Source organism: Microtus oregoni, unplaced genomic scaffold, assembly GCF_018167655.1.
Source record: "Microtus oregoni isolate MIOR12 unplaced genomic scaffold, Mior012 000008F_ref0000371, whole genome shotgun sequence".
NCBI lineage: Eukaryota > Metazoa > Chordata > Mammalia > Rodentia > Cricetidae > Microtus > Microtus oregoni.
Window position 1 is genome coordinate 37,611,906 of NW_024543067.1, and position 27,258 is coordinate 37,639,163.

Genomic DNA, 27,258 nt, shown 5'->3' on the forward strand with positions numbered 1-27,258 from the left:
AACTCAGGACCTCTGGAAGAGCAGCCAGTGCTCTTAACCTCTGAGCCATCTCTCCAGCCACCTTTTTTTTGGTTTTTTGAGACAGGGTTTCTCCGTAGCTTTGGAGCCTGTCCTGAAACTAGCTCTTGTAGACCAGGCTAGCCTTGAACTCACAGAGATCCTCGTACCTCTGCCTCCCAAATGCTAGGATTAAAGGCGTGCGCTGCTACCACCACTGCCTGGCTAAGATTTATTTATTTCATGTACATTGGGGTTTTGCCTGTATGTATGTCTCTGTGAAGGTGTCAGATCCCCTGAAACTTGAGTTCCAGGCAACTATGAGCTGCCATGTGGGTGCTGGGAATTGAACTCAGGTCCTCTAAAAGAGCAGCCAGTGCTGTTAACCACTGAGCCATCTCTCCAGCCCCTGTAACACACGTTTTTAATTTCAGTGCTTCTACGGCAAAATGGGAGCGGAGTTGGGAGACTCCTAAGAAGCTGGCAGGCTACTGAGCCCTGGATACACAGCAGTGATCAAAAGACACTATCTCAGACCAGGCATGGTGTCCCAGCACTCGGGAGGCAGGAGCAGGAAAATCCGTGATTTCCATGACATCCTGGTCTACATGCTACATAGTGAGTTTCAGGATAGTTGCCTACATAGAGGGACTTTGTCTTTTGTTTTTTAAAAAAAGGAACGCTGTCCCCTGCCTCCAACAAGGCAAAAAGTTAGGACTACGCAACATTGTCACAGAAGTGGTACAGCACATCCATGCACAAATCACATGTACACAGCAGCACACACACATCACTCCTGCACACATCACATGCGCACAAGTACACGCATATTATTACATGCACACATTACACGCATACATTACTCATGCACATACACATCCACACAAGCACACAGCAGTACATGTACACATCACACATGCGCACACAATGACTATTATCACACATGCACACATGCATTCAGAAATCACACGCGTGTGTACATCACATGCACACAAGCACGTAGCAGCACATTATCATATGTACACATCATGCATGCATACATCACATGTATGTACACACGTATGCACACACACACATCACACAAAACATTCAGATTAAAGAATAATACTAGAGGGCCGAAGAGATGGTTCTGGAAGTTATCAGCACTGGCTGTTCTTCCTAAGGGTGGGGTTAGATTCCCAGCACCCCACAAGGCAGCTCACAACTGCCTGTAACTCAAGTTCCAGGGGATCTGCTGCCCTCTTCTGGCCTCATCAGGCATAAGGCATTTGTGTGGTACACTTTTACATATATGCAGGCAAAACTCTCGTACGCATAATAAAAATAAATCAATCTTTTAAAACCTCTTGCAGGAGCTGGACAGTGGTGGCACATGCCTTTAATCCCAGCACTCTGGAGGCAGAGGTAAGCAGATGTTAGTGAGTTCCAAGACAGCCAAAGCTGTTACACAGAGAAACAGTCTCAAGCAAACAAAAACCTCTTGAAGTTAAAACCAAGGAAGTCTTGGGCACTCCCTGTGGAAGGAACCCTGCCCAGAAAGAAGTGAATGAGACAGGTGAACGCTGGCTGGCAAAATGCTGTGTAACAGACATGAAGCTGGCCTGCAGGACACCTGCCGCACACCTGGATCCAACCACAAATAGGTTGTGATGGAAAAAAAGAAACTAGTGCAACCGAGAAACAGAAGGATTCTGAAACAGTGAGGAGAGCGGCTTGGCATGAGCAGGTCCCAGGCCTTTGGCAAAAATCCTCCATGCACCAAACTATAGCGGGCGAGTAAAGAAATACAGCGGGCGAGTAAAGAAATAAGTCTTTGAGGAAATTGTCTTGGCACTGATGCAACAGTGACTTTGGTTTTCGGGACAGGGTTTCTCTGTAGCTTTGGAGCCTGTCCTGAAACTCCCTCTGTACAACAGGCCAGCCTCGAACTCACAGAGATCCACCTGCCTCTGCCTCCCAAGTGCTGGGGTTAAAGGCATGTGCCACCATCGCTCAGCAATAGTGAATTTTTTTAGGCAAGGTCGCACTCTCTAGTCCTGGCTGACCTGAATATCACACAGACCTATCAGCCTCTGCCTTCTGAGTGCTGGGATTAAAGGCGTGCTCCATCAAAATCACCTCTCAAATTTTTTAAACAAGATTGTACGTGACTGGGCTTGGTGATATGACCTCGTCTCCTGGAGGCTGGGGCACTGAGGTAGTAGGGCAGCGAGTTCAATATATCTTGACAGAACCTGGACTGACGGACATGGTGCCCTCTCATGGTACCAACACCCCCAGTCCATTAAACAGCAAGCAATGGCACATATCCAGGACAGCTGCAGCACAAGTGTGCTTCCCGCTTTGCAAACTAGGCCATCCCTATGGCTTTATGTGGCTTAAGAACTCATTTCTGGCTGGGCGGTGTTGGCACACACCTTTAATCCCAACACTTGATCTCTGTGAGTTCAAGGCCAGCCTGGTCTACAGAGAGTTTCAGGACAGGCTCCAAAACTACAGAGAAACCCTTTCTCAAAAAACAAAAACAAACAAACAAAAAAAACCCTCATAGTCCATTTGTGGCCCTTGGGACAGAATCAAGGGCCGTGTGCACAGCGGGCAGGAGCTCTACCTCTGAGCACATGGCCCACAGCCCATCCTGCTTGCGACGACGAAGAGTTTGTGTTGCCACGCCCAGCCTCCATGATGTCTTTAGAAACCCTTGGGGAGCAGTTATTTCTCTGCCGCTCACAACTGCATCTACTCCACTGCCTGTCTCAATCTCACCTCCTCATCGAAAACACCAGAATGGTAATAAACATTTATTAAACACTTATCTGTGTCTCCTCCTAAGCAGTTTAAGCACAATCGTCAGTGCTCTTCATCAGTCCTATGAGGTAGAAAGGCTGACCATCCCCATAGTTGAGACATGAGGCCCAGAGATCAAGACATTTACCTGAGGTCACACAGGACCTCCATGTGTGTGACAAATGGCCCTCCTGTGAGTGTGTAGGCAAGTGCATACGCAGGTGTGTGGCCATGTGTTTGTGCAGAGGTCAGGGGACAACTCTGGGTACTCTTTCTGAGGCACTGTCACACCCTGTTTGGAGGCAGGGACTCTCACTGGCCTGTGTCACTGAACGGACTAAGCTGCTGGTCAGTGAGCCCCAGGGAGCTTCTGTCTCTTCCTCCCCAGTACTGGGACAAGCTGGGAATTGAACTCACATCCTCATGCTTGTAAAGCAAGCACTTCTGTAAGTGCTTCACTGACTGAGCAATCTCCCCAGCCTCCAGCAAGCAGTTATCGGGTGCCTTCTGTCTATTGGGAACGGATCTAGCTAGTGGCTTGGTTGCTAGGGAAGGAACCCAGGTCTTCCCCGCTGCTAAGCACAGGCTTTGCCAGTCACAGCCCAGCTTGGCTGGTGGTTGAGGGGTGATCAGAAGTGTCCAGCTTCTTCTGAAGTCTCATTCTATCTGCACACCAGCCGTGCCACCTTGCTCAATACGGACCCTAAAGCCCTCAGGCGTCCAGCAAAGCAAACAGTTTCCTCCCAGCTGGTAAAGATGATGGGTCTCCACTGTGACAATGAACAGACCCAAATGAAAGACTCGAGGATCCATTTGGCCTTTTTGCACATCCAGGGTCCGTTCAGGTTCATGGTCAAGGAAGGAAAAGTTGTCTGTTTACTGATAGGGGTTTCCAGGCAAGAGTAAGGTGTAGAGCGTGTGGAGGCTTCTCTGTGGGGCCCATCTATCCCGACACCCTTGACCGTCAGCACACACTGAACACTGAAGGCACCTGGCCTTGGTACTTCTCCTGGGCTGTCTTGAGGATAGGCACAAGATTCTGGAACGTGGGTCGGAAGGAGGCCTCTGCCTCCCAGCAGTTCTTCATGAGGAGATAGATCTCACACGGACACCTGTCAGGCCGAGGCAGCCGCTCTCCTCGCTCCAGCAGCTCCGTGAGCCTCAGCACGGTCATCTGGCCCTGGGTGACGCCGATGAGCTCCATGAATTTCTGCGGCACAATTGACAGCAACTATTGCACAAGCCACAAACCCGTGTCCCAGGTATGTGTGTGCCCATGCATGTACATGGAGTGTGCACAGGCAAGGGGAGGCTGGAGGGCAAAAAAAAAGTCCCATTCTATCTATCCCTCTCTGTCCTAGTCCTTTGAGACAGGGATTAAAGGCCTGCGCCACCACCGCCCGGCTTTGGTGGCTTCTTGGGATCATCTCTCAGTTAACTCTTCTCTTTGCCCAGTACCATGGCCCAGTTCAGTCTACTGGACATGTCTCGTCCTGCTTTCTTCCCCTGCTCTGGACTCTTCCATAGGCATCATGTTTTCAATTAAAAACCTTCCCCTTGGGGGGCTGGAGAGATGGCTCAGTGGTTAAGAGCACAGACTGCTCTTCCAGAGGACCTGGGTTCAATTCCCAGCACCCACATGGCAGCTCACAACTGTCTGAAGATCAGTTCCAGGGGATCTGACACTTCACACCAATGCACATAAAATAAAGTTAAATAAACCATAAAAATGTTTAAAAAAAAAAACCTTCCCCTTGGGCTGGTGAGATGGCTCAGTGGTTAAGAGCACTGACTGCTCTTCCAGAGGACCCGGGTTCAATTCCCAGCACCCACATGGCAGCTCACAGCTGTCTGTAACCCCTGTTCCAGAGAATCTGACATCATTATATCAATGTACATGAAATAAAGTTAAATAAAAATTAAAAAAAAAAACAAAAAACAAAAACCTTCCCCTTGCCAGGCGGTGGTAGCCAGCCTGGTCTACAAGAGCTAGTTCCGGGACAGGCTCCCTCACTTTATATATCTGGTACTGAAACCCCACCCCCTTATCCAACCTCCATGTGTGTGCTGTGGCATGTGGGCGCACACAACAACACACAATAAACAGGTGAAAAAGAACCATTCAGACAAACTCCACGGAAACAAAACAGTTCCCACACTGCCAGGCAATACCTTCACAATCAGGCAAGGCTGAACAGGCTAGTGAAGAGCCTGCCTGTGTTGAGGGGCTGAACTTGAAATGCCTGCTTTTCTAGAAACGTCCCCAGCAAACACAAGGGTAGAGTTTGGTAGCAGTCGCTCACCGTGGGGGGGCTCTGCCTAGAGTCACAGTAGGTCAACAGCTCGTACAGGGTCACCCCGAAAGACCAGACATCTGACGCATAGTAAAATTTGCACTCCTTCAGACATTCCGGGGCATACCTGGAGACAGAGGAGGCTCAGGACTGGCTGGCTAGACCTGCAGTTCACATCCAGTCAGAGGAGCCCTGAGAATCTAGTTGGGTTTCAGATTTAACTAAACCAAGCCAAATTGCACTGTAGGGCTTTAGTCCTGCCCCTTCCTAGGCCCCGCCCAACTTCCCTCTGCATCCCAGAGTTTCCTCCTTCTCCCCCCACTTCCCGACTGTATCCACTCCTGATCACCAGAACACTGGGCTGTCCCCGTCTTCGCGAACGCGGTAGTACTCATGGCCTTCAGGCACTGCCTTGGCTAAGCCAAAGTCTCCAATCTTGACCAGCCTCTCATTGTCCAGAAGCACATTGCGCGCAGCTAGGTCTCGGTGAATGTAGTGTTGCCCGTGCAGGTAGGCCATGCCCTGGGGTGGGGCAGGGCGAGTCAGGCTCAGCTTCGGTCTGAGCAAGCAAAAGGAGGAGCCAGAGCGAGGCTTGGAGCGAGGCCAACAAGGAGGGTGTTGTAAGGGGTGGGGTCAAGCAAAGGTGGGTGAGTTTGGGAACGTGCAAATCTCTACAAGGTTAGGAGTGGGGCTTTGGGGGTAAGTTAGGCTAGGGTGCAACTAAGAAGATGTGGGGCTCGGTGGGCGGGGCCAAGCAGAGCTAGCCGGGTCTAGAAATATTCAATCCTCTACAGGGTTTGGGATGGGGCTTGCAGATACTAGGCCAGGCAAGATAGGCTAAATTGGTGGTGGTGTTGGGGAGGATTAGTGGGAAGAGCCAAGAAAAGGTGAGTGGGTTCAGTCATAAGGAAACTAGGGATTAGGGGTGAGGCTTATGGGGGTGTGGCCACAAAGTGAAAAGAGTCCAGTCCAAGAGCAAGAGCATGGGCAGGGATAGACCCCTTCAGGACCAACAGAAGCAGGGGTGGTCGGCTCTGGAACGAGAGGCAGGGTCATCCCACCTCGCAGATCTGCTGGGCAAACAACAGAAGCTGAGCCAGCCCAACGCTGTGCCGTGGCAGGTAGTCCCGAAGGCTGCCCAGGGGGACGTATTCCATGACCAGCTGTACAGACTTCTCTCCTGTCAGGAGGAGACCATAGGGGCCGGAAGTTGACAGAGGGTTGGAATCCCAGTATCCTGGAGCTCTGAGCACTGCACAGATCGGCCCGGGGGAGGGAGGGGGACAGGACCAAGACCCATGTACCCCGTGTACCCAGTGTACACTAGGGCAGGTCCATGGATGAGAGGGACCCATGTAGAACCCTGTTCCTGTGCTAGGAAGGTGGGGGTGGGGTGGGGGGGCTCCTGTTCATCCTGGCCCCGGTAGGCAATACCCTCAACTAAGAAGGCTACTTAGCCACACCCCTACGGCAACTGAGCCAGGATGGTTAGGCCCTGCACCCACACACCATGGCCTGGCACACCTTGGTCCTCACAGCAGCCTTTGTACTTGACAATATGTTCATGGTACAGGGTCCGCAGGATTTCGATCTCCCGCTGCCAGCCTGAGCGGAGCTGGGGACCACAGCCCTCCTTAAGGGCTTTCACAGCCACCATCTCGCCAGTGCCATCATTGGTTGGATCATAGCAGTACAGGCTGACCTTGCCAAAGTGACCCTGGCAGAAGTGGGCAGGACAGTCAGAACCAGGCGGTAGAGCTTGCTAGGCCCAATGAACTGCCTTCTCCCAAAACCGAGGAGTCTCCCCATCTTTCTCTCTGTTTGTTTGCTTGAGAGAATCACACTATGGAGCACAGGCTGGCTTGGAATTTGATACACAGATGCTGGCCTCAGACCCAGCGCTCCACCCGCCCCTGCCCCAACGGTGAGTGGTGAAGGCCTGCCTACCATGACTGGCCCTCCAAACTGTTCTTAAACAAGACTTCCTTCAGATGCATCCTAGCCCTCCCCCTTCCTCCAGCTCTCCAAACCCCACCCTGACATCACTAACCTATGCCCCAGCCATCCGCTCCCACCCAGCTCCCCAGCCTAGCTCTCACCTCGCCCAAATCCCGGATCTTTTTCAAATAACGTTTGTGGAAAACCGTGGGGTCTGATGCTGCTGAGTCTGAGTTCACAGCCGAGATACCCACTAGATCTGGAAAAGCCAAGGCCTTCAGTTAGACCCTTCAGTATCACATGACTGGTCCCTGCTCGCCAGCATCCCTCACACCTGGACACCTTTAGGTGAGTAAAAACCTGCCATGCACTGTGCCCCCGTGCAGATTTTGGATGGGCAGTGCCTGCACCGGCAGGAACTCCAGCTGCACACCCAACCCCCAGGGCCCTGGCTCACTCTGTGGCTGCAGCCTGGTGAGGTCCCGCAAAATGGTGCGGAATGATGGCCGCTGTGCTGGTTCGTAGGTCAGGCACTGGCGGGTGAGTGTGGCCAGCTCCGGGCATGAGGGCTCAGGCAGCTGGTGCTGCTTTGTGTAGAATCGTTCTTTCTGTGGGGGTGATGACCCCAGACAGTGAGCCTCCCATTCTGCCCACACCTTCCCCAAAAGGCACAGCCAAATGGTATGGCTGGCTCAGACCAGAACCTGGTCTTCTTTATGCCCACTTTACAGAGAAGGCAGCTTGGAGCTGTAATCTTTACAGGAATCAGGGCCAAGTCTGGCTGGCTCTGCAAAGCTGGAGCAGGTCCCCCAAGCCGTTCCATCTCTCAATCTTTCCTCCCCGCCCTCAGCTCAGCTCCTTTAATGCCCCCAGGCCTCTGCAAAAGCTGTGTTTGGAACCAAGGTTGCACTTCCTAGCCCTGCTCAGAAGCAAAAGTCTTCATTTAATGAAACATTCTCTAGGAAACCTTTTCAGCCACTTCGATGAACCAAAGAACCCTTCAAGAGTCCACCGAAATCCTTAGGACATACCTCGGAGGAGCAACGACCCTGCAGGGGTGCATCCCCATCAAAGCAGATCTCAAGAAGGGTGGCACCAAAACCCCACATGTCCGTGGCAGTACCCAAGCTACTGATCTCTCCAGACAGGCACTCAGGAGCTGTCCAGGGGATGCGTTCCACCCGCTCTGGGGAGCACAGGTTAGAGATCAGCGAGGGCAGAAAGAGCAGGGGAAGGCCTCCCTATGCCCCACTCCAGAACTCACCCTCTCTGGAGAGGGCACCTTGGCCTACGCCAGGATCACTTAACTTGATGAAGGGGCTGGTACCCTCCTCTAACCCCAGCCGCGCCAGCAGGACGTTCCGGCCACATACATTCCCGTGAACCAGATTCTTGTCCTCCTGAGTGGCAAAGGAGGAAAAAGTGCGTGACTCCTAGGGATGAGTCCAGATTCCACCACCACCCTATCCATAGGCTCCTCCCCACAGGGATAGCTGTGTGAAAATGACAATTGTCAAACTATTGGGATAACAATATAATGTTATCAGTACCAGGTAACACTGGGAGCTGAGTGGGTAGCCAAGGTTCTTGGCCAGGAACAAAAAGCTAGAAAGAGGGACTGGAGAGATGGCTCAGAGGTTAAGAGCATTGCCTGCTCTTCCAAAGGTCCTGAGTTCAATTCCCAGCAACCACATGGTGGCTCACAACCATCTGTAATGAGATCTGGTGCCCTCTTCTGGCCTGCAGGCATATATTGTATACATAATAAATAAATAAATAGAAAGACCTCACTGTAAGTCTCCAAATACCACTGCCCCAGGACCTTTGCACAGACTGTTTTCACACACCCTCGAATATGATCTTCCCAAGACTCCCTGGCAGCAACTTTCCTCTCCTGTCAGGTGAGGCCAGCTCAGTTCATCTCTTTCCAATTCTGCTCAGTCCCAACTCCTAACTGTGCCTCCCGTCCACGTCAGCTCATCTGGCCCTCAATTCTGTCTGCATTGTGTGTGTGTTTTGTGCTCCTGGGGAAGTATGCCTGTGGAGGTCAGAGACGGATGCTAGGTGGTGTCCTCAATTGCTCCTCGCCTTATTCTCTGAGACAGGGTCTCACACTGAGTCCGGTGCTCCCTGATTGGGTAAGCCAGCCCGTCAGTGAGATCCAGGGACCCTCCTGTCTTTGCCTCCCTGGTGCTAGGGTTACAGACATCTGACTTTTTATGTGGGTGCTGGGGATATAAATTCAAGTCCTCATGGCTGTACAGCAAGCATTCATCATGATCTTCCCAGATTCCCCTGCTCAGTTCACACTGCTTCCTAACATTATTTTGTTACTGCTCTAAGCACAGTTAGCCCTCTCTCAACACAGGACATCTTCAGATGGAGCCAAGGTAAAAACTGAAGTTAGGTGTCAGGCATGGTAATGTAAGCCCGTCATCTCAAGAGGCGGAGGCAGGAGGATCAGGGGTTCAAAGCCAGTCTTGGTTACATAATGCATCTGGGACCAGCCTGGGCTACATGAGACGACTTGGCAGCATGTGCCTGTCTGTAACCCTGGAGCTGGGGAGGTAGAGACAGGTACACACTGGGTTCCACAGGCTAGTTAGTTTAGTTGTATAGGTGAGTTCTGGGTTTGGCGAGTCCCTGCCTCAAGAAATAAGAACATCTTATTCTCCTTAAATAAGGAAGACATCTCGGTTCTCGCCTGGGCACGCACACACTGCTTAGCAGAGGATGGCCCTGAGTCCCCAGTGCAGCACTGCAAGCACACATCACACCCTCTTTATACAGAGCTAGGCCCAGAATCCAGGGCTTTGTCTGAGTTAGGCAAGTGCTCTACCAACTGAGTTACAGCCCCAGCCCCTTCCTTTCCCAATGCTTGCAACAGGGTGTTGTGTAGCCCAGGTTAGCCTCAAACTCACTACATAGCTGAACTCCAGATTCCCCTGCCTCAGTTCCTACACACAATGATGGCATGTCTGTGTTGCCATGCCTGGCTTCACTGCACCCCATTTTCTTTCTCCCTTTCTCTCTCTCTCTCTCTCTTTGACACAGGGTTTCTCTGTGTAGTTTTGGAGCCTGTCCTGGAACTCACTCTGTAGACCAGGCTGGCCTCAAACTCACAGAGATCTGCCTGCCTCTGCTTCCTGAGTGCTGGGATTAAAGGTGTGCGCCACCACCACCACCACCTAGTTTGTACCCCCTCAGGTCCACATACCAGGTAGCTGAGGGCACTGGCCAGCTGCTGAGCCACAATCATCTTCCAGGTCATAGGCACTCGGCCCCTGTGTCGCCGTAACCACACATCCAGGGGACCGTGTTCTACGAACTCTGTCACAATGATATCTGCAAAGATACCGCTGCTGGAGGGGCAGTCACCTGTCTCTTCCTCCAGGGACCAGGACAGATGGTACTGGAGGGGCAGTCACCTGCCTCTTCCTCCAGGGACCAGGACAGATGTAGGGCCAGGCTGAGTTTGCATTGTGGGTGGGGACTTTAAGAGCAGAGCAGAGGGCCAGGCAGAGGTGGAATGGGGAGTCTAGACACAGAGTAAGTGTCCACGCAGAGGACAAGATGGAGCAAAGGAAGGAGAGAGAAGGTGGGAGGGGGATGGGCAGAGGTGAGCAGCAGGAGGCCAGGCACAGGCTGGAGAGCAGCATCAGGGACACACATGGAACACTGCAGGGTCACAATCAGGGACAGGCAGGGAAGGAACAGAGGTGTCTACGCAGGGTGGGAACACAGGGTGACTGAGATCACAACAGGTCTGGGATCTGCCTGGGGCCACTGTGCTGAAGGGCTCAGAGTATGGCAAAAGGAATTATGGGATGACTTCGACAGAGCCAGACATCATGGTCTGGGTCAAGGAGACTGGGCAGAGCAGGTATAAAAAGGGATCAAGGGAAGGGGGAGGCTCAGAGTACAGTACAGCATCCAGACAGAGGCCGCTCATCCGTGTGGTGAGGAGTGGGCACACTGAAGATGAAGGCCTGATCTCAGACTATAGGAGGCAGTGACAGATGGTTTCGGTGTGGCTCAGAGGCAGAACCCTGCCTGCAATCCCCCAGTGAGGACCTGGAGGTGTGGCTCAGCGATAGAGCCCCTGCTTGGAATACCATATAGTAAGGAGCTGGGGGCACTGCTTAGGGGCAGAGTGTTTACCCCACATGCCAATGGTGACAGCCTGGGTTCCATCTCCAGTACCACCAAAAATAAAAAAAAAAAAGATTGGCGAGTCAGGATGTCAGGATACAGGCCAGGGAGAGGGTACAGAGGGGTGGAATTCAAACCCAGTTGGGTTTGGGGGTGAACTCACTCTCTGAGCCACGCACGCAGACACCATGCAGGAAAGCCAGGTGCATGTGTGCCACCTGGCTCATGAGGCTGGCTGTTTCATAGAAGGCCTGTGGGGACAGGGCAGGTCAGGCTCCTGCAAACCCACCCCATCCTTCCCAGTCCTCCTCTCAGACACCCCAGGGCCAGCCTTGTATAATTACCAAGGCGATGTCATGGTGACTGGGGTCCAGGACTTTAAGCACCACTCGGAGCTGCTGACCAATGCCCCCGCCAGGCTCAGGAGGGCATCCACTGTCAGTTTTGCCTTCGTCAGGGCCTCCCACTCTTAGAAGGCCCTCGTAAACATTGGTCCTCGTGCCTTGACCCAAGTGGGACAGCTGCAAGAGGAGCTACTGAATGTAGCAGTGCTGACTCCGCCCCGCCCCGCCCCCTCCACATGCCTTGCCACAGAGGACCCACCTGCGTGATTTCATCCTGGTGAACTCTGTGGAAGCTGAGCTGGCTGAGGTTGAGAGGCCGGGTGTGGGCACTGGACCCCCGCATGACCAAGAGGTTGGAGATTTCTAGGCACAGGAGCAGACACTGCCCTCGTGGGCTGGCTTCAGGGCACACGGTGTCAGCCCTACCTGGTGCCTCTGGCTGTCCTACTCACCTCCTGGCCGGGGCAGGCAGCAGTGGTGCAAAGGGAAGCAGTCGTCACCAGCCCGCAGCGAGCAGCCCTGCAAGGCGACCCGAAGGTCCCCCACGCTGTCGAAGGAGCGACCCCAGCCATCTAGCACAAAGGCTCCAGGTTGCTGGGTGATGGGGAACTTTCGGAGGCGCAGACCCTTGGGGCCGCTGTTGGGAGCCTGGGAGAGTGGGAAGGAGATGTGAGCAGGGGTCGGGCGGGGCTTAGGGCCCGCCTAGGAAAGGTGCACCTCTCTAGCCTCCACCCTGGCTCCACACCCACTGAGTCTCGATGGGCCACAGTGAGGATCAGACGGTGGAGGTGGCTGGTGCTCCACTGGATCAGGTAGAGGCCATCCTCCGGCCACAGCTTGGCTTGCACAAATGGATCCCTGGGAGAGGAAGAGGACGGGAACACCATCAGCCTCCTGTAGTCATTGTGGAACCCAGCTAGGCAATGAACACAGAGACCTGCTCAGAGACACATCAGCCAGACACAAGTCAGAGACAGGAGATGTGGCAGTACATACCTGTAACGCCAGCTCTCAGGAGGCTGAGGTCACATGATCACTGAAAGTTCAAGTTCAGCCTGGGCTACATAATATGAATATGTCTCAAGGAAAAGTGGAGGGAATGGAGACTTTGGAAGATCAGGGATCAGATCTCTGCACCCTTGTGGGACTCTGGGAGTAATAGCATGCACCTGTAATCCAGCCCTGAGGCTACAGCTCAGCTAGTCTAGCCAGTCAGCAAACTCCAGTCTCAGAGACCCGCCTCAAAAACTAAAGCGGTAACAGGGCTTGCTGTTCCTGTAGGGGACCAGGGGTTCACTCTTAGCACCCACACCTCACACCACCTGTGACTCCAGCTGCAGAGAATCCTATGGGCACCACATACATGTGGCGTACACTCAGATACACATATATAAACATGAAGAATAAAAAGAAACCAATGGAGAGCGACTGAGGAAGACACCCAAGGCCACCTTGGCTGCCTTGCACACACACACACACATGCAGATAAAACCTTCAGGGAGCCTGCAAGTGGATACAGGCACTTGAAGCCTGATGACCTGAGTTCGCCATCCAGGACCCACATGGTAGAAGCAGAGAACTGACTCCTGCAGGCTGCCCTCTGTCCTCCCCATATACACTAGGACATGTCTCCCTGCACATAAGTAAATGTATAAAAAATCTCAGAACTACCGACAATAGGTGAATACATACATGTATACATACATATGACCACTGACATAGATACATGTAAGAACAGTCACCTGTGCCTAACATCAAACACAGCCACTGACGAAGTGACAGATGCTGAGACAAGAAAACAGCTGTCTGATGTTACACGGTCACACCCAGACATGGCCACAACAGGACAGAGTTACTTCCAGTGAAGAGATAGTCATTTGGCCCCAAAACACAGATCATGTGTGCAGTTGGTCACCATGAGTCACAGAGCCATGTGGGTACACCATTTCCATGTGTTCTGTCTCCTCTGAGGCTCATGTCAGGTCCTACACCCAGTGATGACATGTCAGACATGACGGGCTGCAGAGATGGCTCAGGGGTATTTGCTGCTCTTCCAGAGGACCCAGGTTCAATTCTCAGCACCAAGAAGGGGGCTCTCACCTGTTCTGTAGCTCCCAGCCATTGTGGGCACCAGATATGCACATTGTGCAGGCAGAAAAACAAAACAAACACACACAAAAAACATACATATAAAATTAAATTACAAAAAAAAACTTTAAAAAAAAAGGTAGACATAAACCAGGTATGGTAACACAACCTCTAGTCCCAGTGCTGGGAGGTTGGAGGCAGGGAGACAGGGAGTTCAAGGTCACCCTTGCAGAATTCAAGCCTAGTCTGGGCTTACTGAAACCCTGTCTCAAAAACAAATCAAGGGGCCAGGGAGATGGATGACTCCCAATCTCATGACCTGAATTTGTTCCCCAGCACCAAGATGGAAGAAGAGGATGGACTCCAGGTTGTCAGGTGACCACCACACATGTGCTGGGAGTACTGGTGCATGCCACCACAGCCAAGTCAATCAGTGCTTCATCCACTAGCAAGTACTACTACGGCTCGCTACAGCTGAGCTACAGCCACAGATCAGTGTGAGTACGGGTATGCATGCCACTGTGCGCATGTCAGAGGTACCAGTCCTGGCCTTCTGTCCTGTTAGAGGCAGGAGCCTCCAAAGAGTCCTCTACCTACCATGGACTATAGGAGTGCTGGGACTCCACGCACCAGCCGCTGAGCCACGTGTCTTCTAGGGTCACATTCAGACCCTCACAGGAGAAGACAGGCACTCTATCTGCTAAGTCATTTCCCAAGTCCCCTAGACAGTTTTCCTACAACTTAATTTTGAAGGCCTGAGAGATGGCTCAGATGTTAAAGGAGCTTACTGCCCTTCAAAAGGATGCAAGTTCAGTTCCTAGCACCCACACTGGGTGGCTCACAACCATCTGTAATACCAGTCCCAGGAGGATCTGATGCTCCTGGCCTCTGTGGGCACCTACACTCAAGTGTACAGACATACCACAAACATAATTTAAAATAATAAAAAATAAATATTTAAATTTAATTTTGAGCTGAGCAGTGGTGTCACATGCCTTTAATTCCAGCAGTCGGGAGGCAAACGCAGGCAGATCTCTGGGAATTCAAGACCAGCTTGGGCTATAGAGTGAGTTCCAGGACAGTCATGGCTACAGAGAGAACACAGAGAAACCCTACCTCAAAAAAAAAAAAAAAAAAAAAAAAAGAAAGAAAGAAAGAAATACAATTTAAATTTGAGATAGGCTCTCACTATATAGCCCAAGCTGACCTGCTTGGTTTGGGCTGCGCGCTACCACAGCTAACCTTTCTTCTTAAGAGTCTAGACTAGCCGGGTGGTGGTGGCGCATGCCTTTAATCCCAGCACTTGGGAGGCAGAGGCAGGCGGATCTTTGTGAGTTCGAGACCAGCCTGGTCTACAGAGCTAGTTCCAGGACAGGCTCCAAAGCCACAGAGAAACCCTGTCTCGAAAAACCAAAAAAAAAAAAAAAAAAAAAAAAAAGAGTCCAGACTAAGGCATTTTATCATAGTAATGAAAAAATAAACTAGTAAAAGGGCCTTGACATCTCAGAAGTGACAACAGCAACAACAAAAATGAGGACTAAAAGGAGTCATACACAGAGGCCAGACAGTCAGACACAAACATGGTGACACTCATGTGGCCCACAGCTAACTGGGCTGGCGGCAGCACCTCGGTGTAGTGGCAGCTGCATGAACACATACTAGGTGGACCATGGACGCAGCCTCTGGCACGGCCAGCCAGCCCTGACACCCTCAGGCCACCATCACTCACATCAGGGGCCCATGGATGCCATTCTGGATGCTGGTCAACAGCCGCGGGGGTGCCACCTCATGGCACAGGTAGTGGCTGGAGTCGGCGGTCAAGCGGAAATAGCCATCCACCAGGGCCACAAAGGACAGGGCTTCAGCCCGGGAACGGAGGCACAGCAACTGTGGGCCAGGGGGCATGGTCAGGGAGCCTGGCAGGGCAGGCCCGAGCCACCTCCACCAACCTGCTGCCCAGGGGCCCCACCATGCACTTGTTGTCCTGACGGTGGATGCGCACGTGACAGTCCTTTAGCACTACATGGGAGATGTCCTGGAAGTCGCAGAAGTAGGTCCAGGATGGCTCCCCAGGACTCTTGGCCAGCTGCTCGGCAACCTCAGGGGCCTTGACTTTCTTTCCAGATCGGTTGCCTTGGGGATTCCCTCTGCTGTTACCTCTTGCAGATTCCTAAAGGCCACGCCAGGGAGTCGGGGGTGGAGGTGGGGTGAGGCAGGGGACACACAGGACAAGGATAGTTTATAGTTTACTGTATGTGCATTGGTGTTTTGCCTGCATGTGAGTCAGATCGTGGAGTTATAGACAGTTGTGAGCTGCCATGTGGGTGCCAGGAATGGAGCAGTCAGTGCTCTTAACCACTGAGCTGTCTCTCCAGCCCTGGCAAGGTTAGCTTAATTTCCCCTCAAAGGACAGAAGGAAGCTGGGCTTAAGCTCTCAACTCCAAAAGTCAGAAAGTTGCAGGAAGATCGACATGACTTAAAGTTCAGCCTGGGCTACACAGTGGAGCTCTGGGTCAGCTAGAATCCCAGTACATAAGACACTAACTCAAAAAATAAAAATAAGCTGAGCAGTGGTTGCACACGCCTCTACTCCCAGCACTCAGAAGGCAGAGGCAGGCAGATCTATGAGTTCAAAGCCAGCCTAGTCTACAGAATGAGTTCCAGGACAGCCAGGACTACACAAAGAACCCTCTTCCAAAAAACAAAACAAAACAAAAATAAATAAAAATAAACTCTCAAGGGTCAGGAAGATGTCTCAGCGGGCAAAAGGGCTTGCTTCCAAACCTGACGACTGGAGTCTGATTCCCAGAGAGAAACCCGCTTCCCCAAGAGATCACCTGACCTCTATGTGCACACCCTGCCCTGCCATGCCTCCACGGTCAGACGAGGACAGGGCTCACTTGAGCTACCCTGAGGAGCCCACAGCTGAGTGCTGACCTGGATCTGTAGTGGACGCCACTGGATACCTCTGGTGCCTGTCACCAGTACCTCATGGGTGGGAAGCCTGGTGGCCAGCTCTGGGCCTGGGTCTCCAGTAGTCTGCCCACTGTTCTGGATGTAGCAGGGGTCCCTCTCAGGCTGGTCCAGCACCTCCAGATGACACACCGGTATGTGCTCTGAGCCAAATCGAGGGGCCAGCCGCTCCAGGGTGGCCAAGTACTTAACCATCACAACCTGCTGGGAGAGGTGGCCAGGCCGAAAGGCCCGCAGGAATCGCCGGAAGACTCTGCGGAGACGCAGGCGCGTGAGCGCATTGTGCTGACGGATGTGCTGGCGGAAGGAACGAGGGATGCAGTTCTTAAAGCTGAAAGAGGACACAGGGGACATGTCAGAGCCTGGGTAGCCAGAAAGGCTGGGTGACATGAGGTTAGTGGCTGAACCTTTCTGCTGCCTCATGTAGACAGCAGGCCTATGTCATGAATGCAGGAATAAAGACCCTAATCCCAGCACTATACAGTGAAATTCTGTCTCAACAGTTTTTATTTTTATTCCTCATGTGTGTGTCCCCACAATAGTCGGAAGAGGGTGTCAGATTCCTTGGAACTGGAGAGTGGGTGTGAGGTTCCATGTGGGTGCTGGAAACTGAACTCTGGTCCCCTGCAGGAGCAGTGGGTGTGAGACTCCATGTGGGTGCTGGAAACTGAACTCTGGTCCCCTGCAGGAGCAGCCAGGAGCACTCAGCCATCTCCAGCTCCTTACCTTACCTTTTTTTTTTTTTAAATATTTATTTATTATGTATACAATATTCTGTCTGTGTATATGTCTGCAGGCCAGAAGAGGGCACCAGACCTCATTACAGATGGTTGTGAGCCACCATGTGGTTGCTGGGGATTGAACTCAGGACCTTTGGAAGAGCAGGCAATGCTCTTAACCTCTGAGCCATCTCTCCAGCCCTTACCTTACCTTTTATAGTAGCCCAGGCTGGCCTGGAACTCACTGTGTAGCCCAGGTTGACCTCAAACTTGAAGTAATCTTCCTGGATCTACCTCCAGAGTCCAAGAATAATATGCATACCACCATATCTGGCCCTATTTTTTAAAATTTGTTTGTATTTTATGTGCATTGGTGTTTTGCCTGCATATGTCTGTGTGAGGGCATTGGAACCCCTGGGACATGAGTTATAGACAGTTGTAAGCTGCCATGTGGGTGCTAGGAATTGAACCCAGGTCCTCTGGAAGAGCAGCCAGTGCTCCTAACTGCTGAGCCATCTCTCCAGTCCCTGTCTTGTAAATCTTGTCTCAGTGCACTGGTGACTATGGCTACACATCTGTGCCATGTGCCTGGCCAGAGACAGGGCCTTCTGAGCATCCAGAAACTGCCTTCCAGAAGTCTATATCCTGTACCCACAGGGAACCCCACTTCTAAAGGCTGGGCTTTTATAGGGTTTTTTTTTTTTTTTTGGTTTTTCGAGACAGGGTTTCTCTGTGGCTTTGGAGCCTGTCCTGGAACTAGCTCTGTAGACCAGGCTGGTCTCGAACTCACAGAGATCTGCCTGCCTCTGCCTCCCGAGTGCTGGGATTAAAGGCGTGTGCCACCACCGCCCGGCTATAGGGTTTTTTTTTTTTCTTTTTGAGACAGGGTCTCTATGTAGCCCTGGCTGTTCTGGAACTCATTATATACAGTAGGCTGTCTCAGATGCACAGAGGTCCTCCTGCCTCTGCCTCCAGAGGACTGGGATTAAATGTGTGTTCCACTATACTCAGTCTGAAGTAATGTCTTCAAAAACAGAGTAGGCTGGGGAGTGGTGGTATACTCCTTTAATCCCAGTATTCAGAAAGCAGAAGCAGGAGGATCTCTGAGTTTGTGGCCAGCCTGGTTTACAGAGCAAGTTACAGGACAGCCAGGGCTACACAGAGAAACCCTATCTCAGAAATAAAAGGGGAAAAAAAGAAAAACAAAGTAAATAAACAATCAACATAAATAATGTATACTCTCTGAATCCACTGAATTATTCTACATTTCATGTTTGTATTTTTTTTAAGACTGTATTATTTGCCAGGTGGTGGTGATGCACGCCTTTAATCCCAGCACTTGGGAGGCAGAGACACGCGCATCTCTGTGAGTTCGAGACCAGCCTGGTCTACAGAACAAGTTTCAGGACAGGCTCCAAAGCTACAGAAAAACCCTGTCTCAAAAATAAATAATAAAGACTATATTATTATATTATTTTTTATGTGCATGCTGTGTGTGTGCCAGTGAAAGCCAAAAGAGGGTTTGGCCCCTTGGGGCTGGAGTTATAGACCATTGTGGGTCACCCAGTGAAAGTGCTGGCAACTGAACTCAGGTCCTCTGCAGAGTCAGTGTTTGTATTTCCTTTAGTACCCAATCTGCTTTACCAGATGTGAGCTCCCAGAGGTGGCCCTGTGTGAGTCCACAGCTAGCGATCAGTGTTTGCTGAATAAACCAAGGCAACATGAAAGGTCCACCCTGGTGCCCTGGGCGTGGGGGGCTCCAGCCACTTACTCCATTGCCACTCACCTGATCTCTCTGGCCATCTCCTCCAGGGGGACACCGCGGCAGAGAGCAAGGTGGCAGAGGTGCAGAAAGGCCATGCCCAAGCTCTCATTCTTAAAGTGATGGATCTCTTCCTCACTAGACAGGTCCCGCAGAGACACCACATCATTCATGAACTCATGTTTTCCCTGAGAGGTAGAGGGGTGCATAGGAAAGGGGAGGGAAGGTGTTTGCTTTATTGCCAACAAACTCTAACTCCCTGCTTCTAGCACCTTGTGGGGAAGGGAGAGACAAGTATTTTCCTAGAAAGAGCAAATGCACATCACAGAAACACCATGTACACCGCCTCATGATTTGGAGACCGTGTCAGACATTATTAATCACACGGAGCACTCATTCACTCCAACTTCTTTTGGTAAAGACAGCTAAAAGACCCCAGCTAGTATGGGCTGAATCATATTAGATGCAGTGGAGTGGGAAGTGGAAGGGAGTCCTTTCCATCCCTGCTCATACCTGCTCAAAGAGGTATTCAAATGAGGCAGAGTCCAAGAGCTGCACACCCTGCTCTGACCCCAGGGAACCACATCGGTACACAGCTGGCTCTTGGGGACTCATGCCGTGCCAGTTCCGGAAGTAAAACCTACAAGAAGGGAAGGAGAAACAGAGCCAGGCAGGAGGCCTGATGGGTAATTAATGTTGTGTTCCACCTGAGAGACTGTGGCGTGGTGGATATCCTGCACTTCCCTCTACACCTGTGCTGTGGCGCTCGTGAACACACACACCTTCCAAGAGACCTTCACTTACCTCATTCGGAAATATAGCCTTAGGCTCACATCTCGGGATGTGTCTAGGACGTGGTTTGGGGGCAGCCAGACCTTGGCCTGTGCATCATAGAGGGCAAAGAGATTCAGGCAGGGTGGAGTGATGCCTGGAAGACGGAAGATGGGAGGGATGAAGTCAGAAGCCCCATCAGCTGCAGACCTTAGCTCTGAGGACACTGCAACTCACTAACTCCTGTCACATACTCTTCCCACGCCTCTCCTGTCTATGACTTATCAAAAACTGAAAGACACACAAGGCAGTTCAGAATTTCCACCATGTCAATGCTTCCCAGAACTACGTTTCCCAGATTCCTTTGCAGCTAAGATAGGAACATTGGACTAAGTGGCATGTGATTTCAGAACTCTGGAGGCTAAGGCAGAACAAAAGTCATTATCTGCTACATATAAGTTGGAGGTCAGCCAGAGCTACATGAACCCGTCTCAAAAACAAAACAAAACAGGTGGCACATCCTAGCACTTGGAAGGCAGAGGCAGGTGAATCTCTGTGAGTTCCAGGTCAGCCTGGGCTACAGAGTAAATTTCAGGACAGCCAGGGCTCCACAGAGAGACCTTGTCTCAGCATACACTTAACACACAAACAAACAAACAAACAAACAAGAACAAAGGTTTCAGCCTGTCAGATAAACACAAATTGCTCTCCAAAGTTATTACACATAACTTCACTACAGGTTTGATAAGGTACCTTGCTTGTGAAACAGCTTTCTTTCTTTTTTGTTTTCGAGACAAGGTTTCTCCCTAGCTTTCGTGCCTGTCCTGGAACTAGCTCTTGTAGATCAGGCTGGTCTCAAACTCACAGAAATCTGCCTGTCTCTGCCTCCCGAGGGCTAGGATTAAAGGCATGTGCCACCACGCTTTCTAACACGCCAACTGCTTTACTCTCTGCCTCAACCATTCCACGACTCCCTATTACTGCCCACTGAGAAATCCCAACCCCTTCAGTGCTGAGTGACCAGGACCTGGCTTCTTTCTCTGATGCTTGATTTGAGATGGGCCTCACAGAGCCCAGGGTGGTCTCTAAGTCCATATGTAGCTGAGGTTAGCCTTGAATTTTTTTCTGTGCTTCCTGCCTCCACTTCCCAGAGTACTGGGACGACAGATTTGCACCATTGAGCCTGGCTCAGCGGTGCTGGGGATGGAAGCTAGGGTTCTGTGTGTGCTGGGTAAGTGTTCAACCAGGGTGAATGCCAACTTCAGCCCTAAGCCTCAACTTTTACTTCCTTTTCCCAGTTCTTAGAGCCGCACCCCACTCAGCCTGAAGGTCTTTTGGTTCCTCAAACAGGGTGGTACCCTGGACCTGTGCGGAGGCCATTTTCTCCATAGAGTTCAGGTCCCATTGGTCACATCAACACAACAGAAAGTCAGGCAGTGAGAGATGTCGCAGTCAGATTGCCAGCACACTTCCTGTGACGGTCTGGACATGTCCTAGCATTTACAAGCTGGAATCTTAATCAACAAAGCATGTGTAAATGGAATTCAGGGCAGAACTTTGGACGCGTGACTAGTCTAAACGAGGTTGGGGGTGGGACTAATGAGAGCTTTAGTGCCTTTATTTGGCAGATACAGAGGACAGAAATTAGAACTTTGCACAAACTGGGCAGGTTCCACTGAGCCACACCCTGACGTCTCACTGGGGGATTCTGGAAAGGGGTTATAACACTGGGTCACATGCCAGCCCCTCACTGGGGGCTTGTTTTTTTTTTTTTTTGAAAGATTTATTTATTTTTATGTGCATTGGTGTTTTGCAGTGTATGTCTATGTGAGGGTCCCAGATACCCTGGAATTGGAGTTACAGACAGTTGTGAGCGTCCATGCGGGTGCTGGGAGTTGAACCCGGGTTCTCTGGGAGAGCAGTCAGTGCTCTCCAGCACAGAGATGAGCGTTTCTAGGCAAGAGCTCTACCACTGAGCCTCACACGTATTTTGAGACAGGGTCTTCTTGTGTAGTTAGTTTGGCCTGGAACTTGTGATCCTCCTGCCTCAGCTTCCCAAGTCTGGGATCACAGACACCCCCGGCTCAGCAGCATTTTCTTTCCTTGCCCTCTAGAATAAGAGCCCCCCACTGGCCCCAACTTAAGCTGGCACTCAGACTCACTCTTCTTTGTCCAATGAGTATGAACCACACCACCAGCTGCTACTCCCCAGGCTCCACACTCACCGACTTTGTGTGCAATCTGGATGCAGATGTCCTCGGCAGTCAGAGACGTCTGGCTGAAGGTGACCCAAGGCTCCCCGCCCTCGGGCCCAGTCCAGTGCAGCAGCACCATCAAGCTTTCTGTGGGTACCAGGGGCTGAGCTTCGGTGCCATCTGCCCTGCTGTCTTCTGACATGGTTCTCCGCCCACACAGAGGCATAGTTGCCACCATTCACTGCCGGTTAAGGACAGGCCGTTAGATTCGGGCCACAACCCAGAGGACTCTTAACTCCTCAGCCTCCCACGCACCCAGGCTGAAGTCCAAAGGAAAGAGTGGGGATCTTGCCCTCCCTCAGCCTCAATACATACAGTTGTTTGCGGGCAGGAATGCTGAGTGACTTGAGACTGCCAGTTTTAACGGTAGCAAAGCCGTCTTATAGTTTTGTTTAATTTTGTGTATTTAGACAGTCTCATGTAGTCCAGGCTCGCCTCCAACTTAATACTATACTTTTTCTTAAAGATCTGTGCCATATGTTGGGGTGCCCACGGGTGTGGGTGCCAGAGAAGACATCTCCCATTGAACTGGAGTTCCAGGCAGCCATGAGCCACTCGATGTGGGTGCTGGGAACCGAACTCCAGCTCAGCCTCTGAATCTAACCATATAACTAGGCCCCATTTGTATTCTTTTTAAACAATTCTCACTCGGGAGGCAGAGGAGGTGATCTGGGTTCAAGACCATCTGGTCTACAGGGCGAGTGCCAGGCTAGCCAGGCCTACACAGAGAAGACCTGCACCAAAAGAAACGAACAAAAAGCAATTCTCAGGCAACTCAGGCTGGCCTCAAATTTATAAGTAAACAAGGATGTTCTTGAAGTCTGATCCTAATGTTTGAATCTCAAATGCTGGGATTACAGTTGTGCAACTGCGTCTTTGGCTTTTTAATGTACCTTTTAAAAATTAATTAATTAATTAATTTTTGAGGCAAGGTTACACTGTGCAGCTCTGGTGGTGGCCTGGAGCTCACAGAGTTCTGCTTACTTCTGCCTCCAGAGTCTGGCCTGTGTGTCAGCCCAGAATATTAGAGCATGCCTTGAATCTCAGCACTTAGGAAGCAGAGGCAGCCAGATCTCTGTGAGTTCGAGGCCAGCCTGGGCTACAGAGCTAGTTCCAGGACAGTTAGGACTACACAGAGAAACCCTGTCTCTAAAAACCAAAAATGAATAAACCAATAAACAACAACAAAATAAAAACGTGTGTCACCTACCGCCCACAAAGTATTTATTTAGTTTGAAACAAGAGCTCATTATGCTATTTCCAGACTGCTCTTCAATCCCTACATTCAATCAACCCACCTGTCTCAGCCTTCCAAGTAACCGGGACTACAGTGTACAGAGCGCCAGCAGACCGACCCGCAGAGGTTCACACGGTCTGCCTACAGCTGCTGGGGCCTCTTCCTCCAAAGCCTCCTGACTGCCAGAACCGCAAACACGAGTCACCACAGTCCGCTTTTTCCTTCAGTAATCTTATGGCAGTGTGAACAGCCACTCTGAGGTGCACGAGGAGGGGAACATTTGCCTGCTACCCCAGTACTTCAGAGGGATCAAAGTCAGGCTCACATACCTAAGGTAGTGGAGGCCAGCCAGGGATACATAAGATTCTGTCTTCACGTAAACAGATAGTGGCCTGGGAGATGGTTCAGTGGGCAAAGGCACCTGCCGCCAAGTCTGGAGACCTGAGCTGTACCCCTGGCCTCCACATGATGGAAGGAGACAAGTGGCTCCTAAAATTGTCCTCTGGGCTACACCAGTGCTCTTCATACCCTTATAAAAACAGCATAACAGGGCTGGAGAGATGGCTCAGTGCTGAAGAGCACTGACTGCTCTTCCAGAGGACCCAGGTTCAATTCCCAGCATCCATGTGATAGCTCATAACTCTCTGTAACTCTAGTTCTAGGGGACCTGACACCTTCACACAGATATACACGCAGGCAAAACACCAATGCACATAAAATAAAAATTAAGAACATAAAAATACCATAAGAATACTAAATAAAATTAAAATAGGGGTGGTGGTGCATGCACCTTTAATTGGAGCACTTGGGAGGCAGAGACAGGTGGTTCGAGGTGAGCTTAAGGCCATCCTGGTCTATAGCATGAGTTCCAGAACAGGCTCCAAAGCTACAGAGAAACCATCTCGAAACAAAACAAAACAAAACAAAACAAAAAACCAAAACCAAAACAAACAAAAAAATCTTTTTTTTTTTTTTTTAAATAAAAAGCCATTTTGCCAGGTGGTGGTGGACAGGTCTCCCAGCACTCGGGAGGCAGAGGCAGGTAGATCTCTGTGAGTTTTAGAACAGCCTGGTCTACAAAGCTAGTTCCAGGACAGGCCCCAAAAGCTACACAGAGAAACCCTGTCTCGAAAAATCAAAAATAAATAAATAAATAAATAATGAAATAAAATAAAACCAGGCAGTGGTGGCACTTGCCTTTAATCCCAGCACTTGGGAGGCAGAGGCAGGTGGATCTCTGTGAGTTTGAGGTCAGCTTGGTCTACAGAGTGAGTTCCAGGACAGCCAGGGCTACAATGAGAAACCCTGTCTCGAAAAACCAAAATGGAAAAAAAAAGTAATAATAATAAATTTAAGCCAAGCACATTAGTGCATGCCTTTAGCTCCAGAACTCTGTGAGTTTGAAGCCAGCTTGATCTAAGTAGTTCCAAGCTAGTGAGATGCTGTCTCCATCAGTCAAATCAACCAATCCATGAGTTTCTGCTCTGAACAAAGTTCCCAGAAGGTAGGCGGGCTTGATGCAACAAACCTGGTGGTGTGTCTAGGAACTTTCATATGACCTCAGGCGATGCACTTAACCTCTCCGGTACTCCATTTCCCTGTGTGAAGCAGAGATGCTGAGACCGTTGCTATAAAAAGATGTTCCAACCTGGTTCTGCATGGTACTGGGCCAACAGGAACCTGAACTAGGCAGGAAAAACAACCATCAAATATGACCCAAAGAGATTGCACTGGGGTGGAGGAGCGGCCAGCAGGGGCAGAGCAGCAGGCATCCTCCCTGCTCTAGGCCCGGGCTTCATCCCCAATACCACCAAAAAAGCACTACTGAACCACGGGGCTCAGCTGGAAAACCTGGGTCCAACCCTTCAACTCACAGCGTGGAAGAAGAGCACCAACTGCTCTGAGCTGTCCTATGGCATGCATGCACACACAAACACAGTTAAAGACATGTGACTTAGCCAAATCCAAACGAGCTTCACCATCACGACTTTTCTTTCCATGCTCGAGATCCACCCCAATAGGTGACCAGGGCTGCTCTCACTCCACATGGGGGGATGCTCACCTGGGATGCCACATTTCAGGGACAAGGTTCCACAATTTAAAAAACAATTCTGTGAGCATGGTGCATGTGTGTGTATGAATAGGCATATATGCACATGGTATATGTGTGTACATGGTATGCATGTTGTATGTATATGTGTTCAGGCATATGTGTATCTGGCATAAACATGTATGTACATGAAGCATAAGTGTGCACTAATAGTGTATGGGTATATGAAGGTATATGAGTGTGTATGTGCATGGTATATGTATATGTGTGTATGGTGTTATGGATGTGTGCATAGTGTATGCAGGGATATATGTGCATGGTATATGCATGTGTGTACATGCATAATGTATGCATGTGTGTGCACCTAAGTGTGAAAGTCTGCTCTCTGTATGCACACATGGAGGCCAGAAGTGTCTATCAGGTACTTTCCACCTTAGTTTTTAAAATGCGTGTGAACGTTTTGCATGTATGTCTGTGCTCTACCTCATATGTGCCTGGTGCTGATGGAGGCTAGAAGAGGGTATCGGATGCCCTGGAACTGGAGTAATACATATGGTTGTGAGCTGCCAGTGGGTGCTGGGAACCAAGTCTGAGACTTCCGAAAGGTCAGCCAGTGTTCTGAACCCTGAGCCATCTCTCCTGCCCCTTCACCTTGTTTACTGAGACAGGGTCTTACTAAACCTAGGGTCACTGTTTTGGACCCCTAGGACCTTCTTGTTTCTATCCCCTCGTGTTGGGGTGACATGTGACAGTTACCACACTCCACTTTATGTAAGTCCTGGGAGTCAAACTCGGATCCTTCTGCTTGCAGGCACTTTACCAACGGAGGGAATATTCATTCACCCTTTATTTTATATTGGTCTGTGTAGCTCAGGATATCTTAGAATTCACCCTGTAGTTCACACTGTCCTCCAACTCATGGTGATCCTTCTGCCTCAGTCTTCTAAGTACAGCATTTTATTATATATATGTACATATACACATGTGTACATTTTTTTGAGGCAGCATTTTACTATATAGCCTAGGCTAGCCTAGAGCTCACAGAAATCCCTTTCTCTGCCTCTGTTGAGATCGCAGGCATACGTACGCCTGCACACCCGGCCTTGAGCCCACCAGCCTTAATGATTTATGTTACTGTAAGAGCCCTGAAAGTCAGATCTGCCGGTACTTGTCTCCTCTCCGGGCCAGTTTCCACACGCGGTAAGAGAGTAACCAGTGGCTACTTCAAAGGCTCAGTGGAAAGTGTCTGGCAAACAGTAAACGTTTAATAGATGTTACCATAATCTATTCACGTTCAAAACACCATCCCGGGGACTGGGGCCTTTGGGAGAGCTCACTTCCTCCTTCCCGGTTCCCGAAGATCCCGGCCCAGCTTTGAAGACGAACATAGGGTCTGTACTTGCAGAAGCTGCATCTGTCCCCACCCACCGCCCGAAAACCTGCCGACCCATCTGGCTCAGGCAATAACTGCACTGTGCACTCTACAGGAAACCGACAAGTACGGAGACAGCGGGTGCTCCTGCTCCAACTCCGGGGAAGTGCTAGTGCTGGCAAGGCCCCAGCCTCCTCCCGCCTGCGTCCCAGGGGCGGAGGGGAGCCCCTCCGCACTCACCCTTTGCAGGGTACTCAGGCTCGGATCCTGGACCCCCCCCACTGCCGCGGGGAGCAGCTGCTAATCCACAACCGACCCGCAGCGGGCCATTGGCCGCCTGAATCGCGCATGTCCTTTGGCCGCAGTCCGGCCCACTAGGCCTATGATCCTACGTTCCTATTGGCCAGCGTACAAGAATGGCCTCGCTCTGAATGGTCGTAGTGGTGGAACCTCCTAGTCATGATTTGTTGGAGCGGCAAGCGGAAACGCTGAGGCCTCTGCGATTGGATGTGCGAGATG

The 27,258-nt window shown here is 50.9% G+C and overlaps 1 protein-coding gene across 9 annotated transcripts; it reads right to left on the bottom strand.

Annotated features, from left to right (window-relative positions):
* Positions 1 to 3,637: 3,637 nt before the first annotated feature.
* Tyk2 (tyrosine kinase 2) lies at positions 3,638 to 27,089 on the bottom strand. 9 transcript variants are annotated; one of them, XM_041657288.1, is made up of 26 exons: positions 26,980 to 27,089; positions 24,846 to 24,915; positions 23,379 to 23,496; positions 22,729 to 22,814; positions 22,051 to 22,261; positions 19,859 to 19,982; positions 19,568 to 19,694; positions 19,079 to 19,242; positions 16,538 to 16,904; positions 15,570 to 15,770; positions 15,330 to 15,487; positions 12,262 to 12,370; positions 11,965 to 12,160; positions 11,772 to 11,875; positions 11,513 to 11,689; positions 11,332 to 11,419; positions 10,234 to 10,361; positions 8,281 to 8,416; positions 8,048 to 8,202; positions 7,474 to 7,624; positions 7,178 to 7,275; positions 6,588 to 6,795; positions 6,140 to 6,258; positions 5,428 to 5,600; positions 5,088 to 5,205; positions 3,638 to 3,994 (listed from the first exon to the last, which is right to left on the bottom strand). In XM_041657288.1, the coding sequence occupies exons 5-26, from the start codon at positions 22,256 to 22,258 to the stop codon at positions 3,749 to 3,751; spliced, it is 3,555 nt and encodes a 1,184-aa protein (XP_041513222.1). In that variant the 5' UTR covers positions 22,259 to 22,261; positions 22,729 to 22,814; positions 23,379 to 23,496; positions 24,846 to 24,915; positions 26,980 to 27,089; the 3' UTR covers positions 3,638 to 3,748. The 9 variants fall into 9 exon arrangements, with proteins under 9 accessions (XP_041513222.1, XP_041513220.1, XP_041513221.1 ...); XM_041657286.1 differs by having other exon boundaries at positions 24,846 to 25,002; positions 26,980 to 27,046; XM_041657287.1 differs by lacking the exon at positions 22,729 to 22,814 and having other exon boundaries at positions 24,846 to 25,002; positions 26,980 to 27,046.
* Between the last annotated feature and the right edge of the window lie 169 nt (positions 27,090 to 27,258).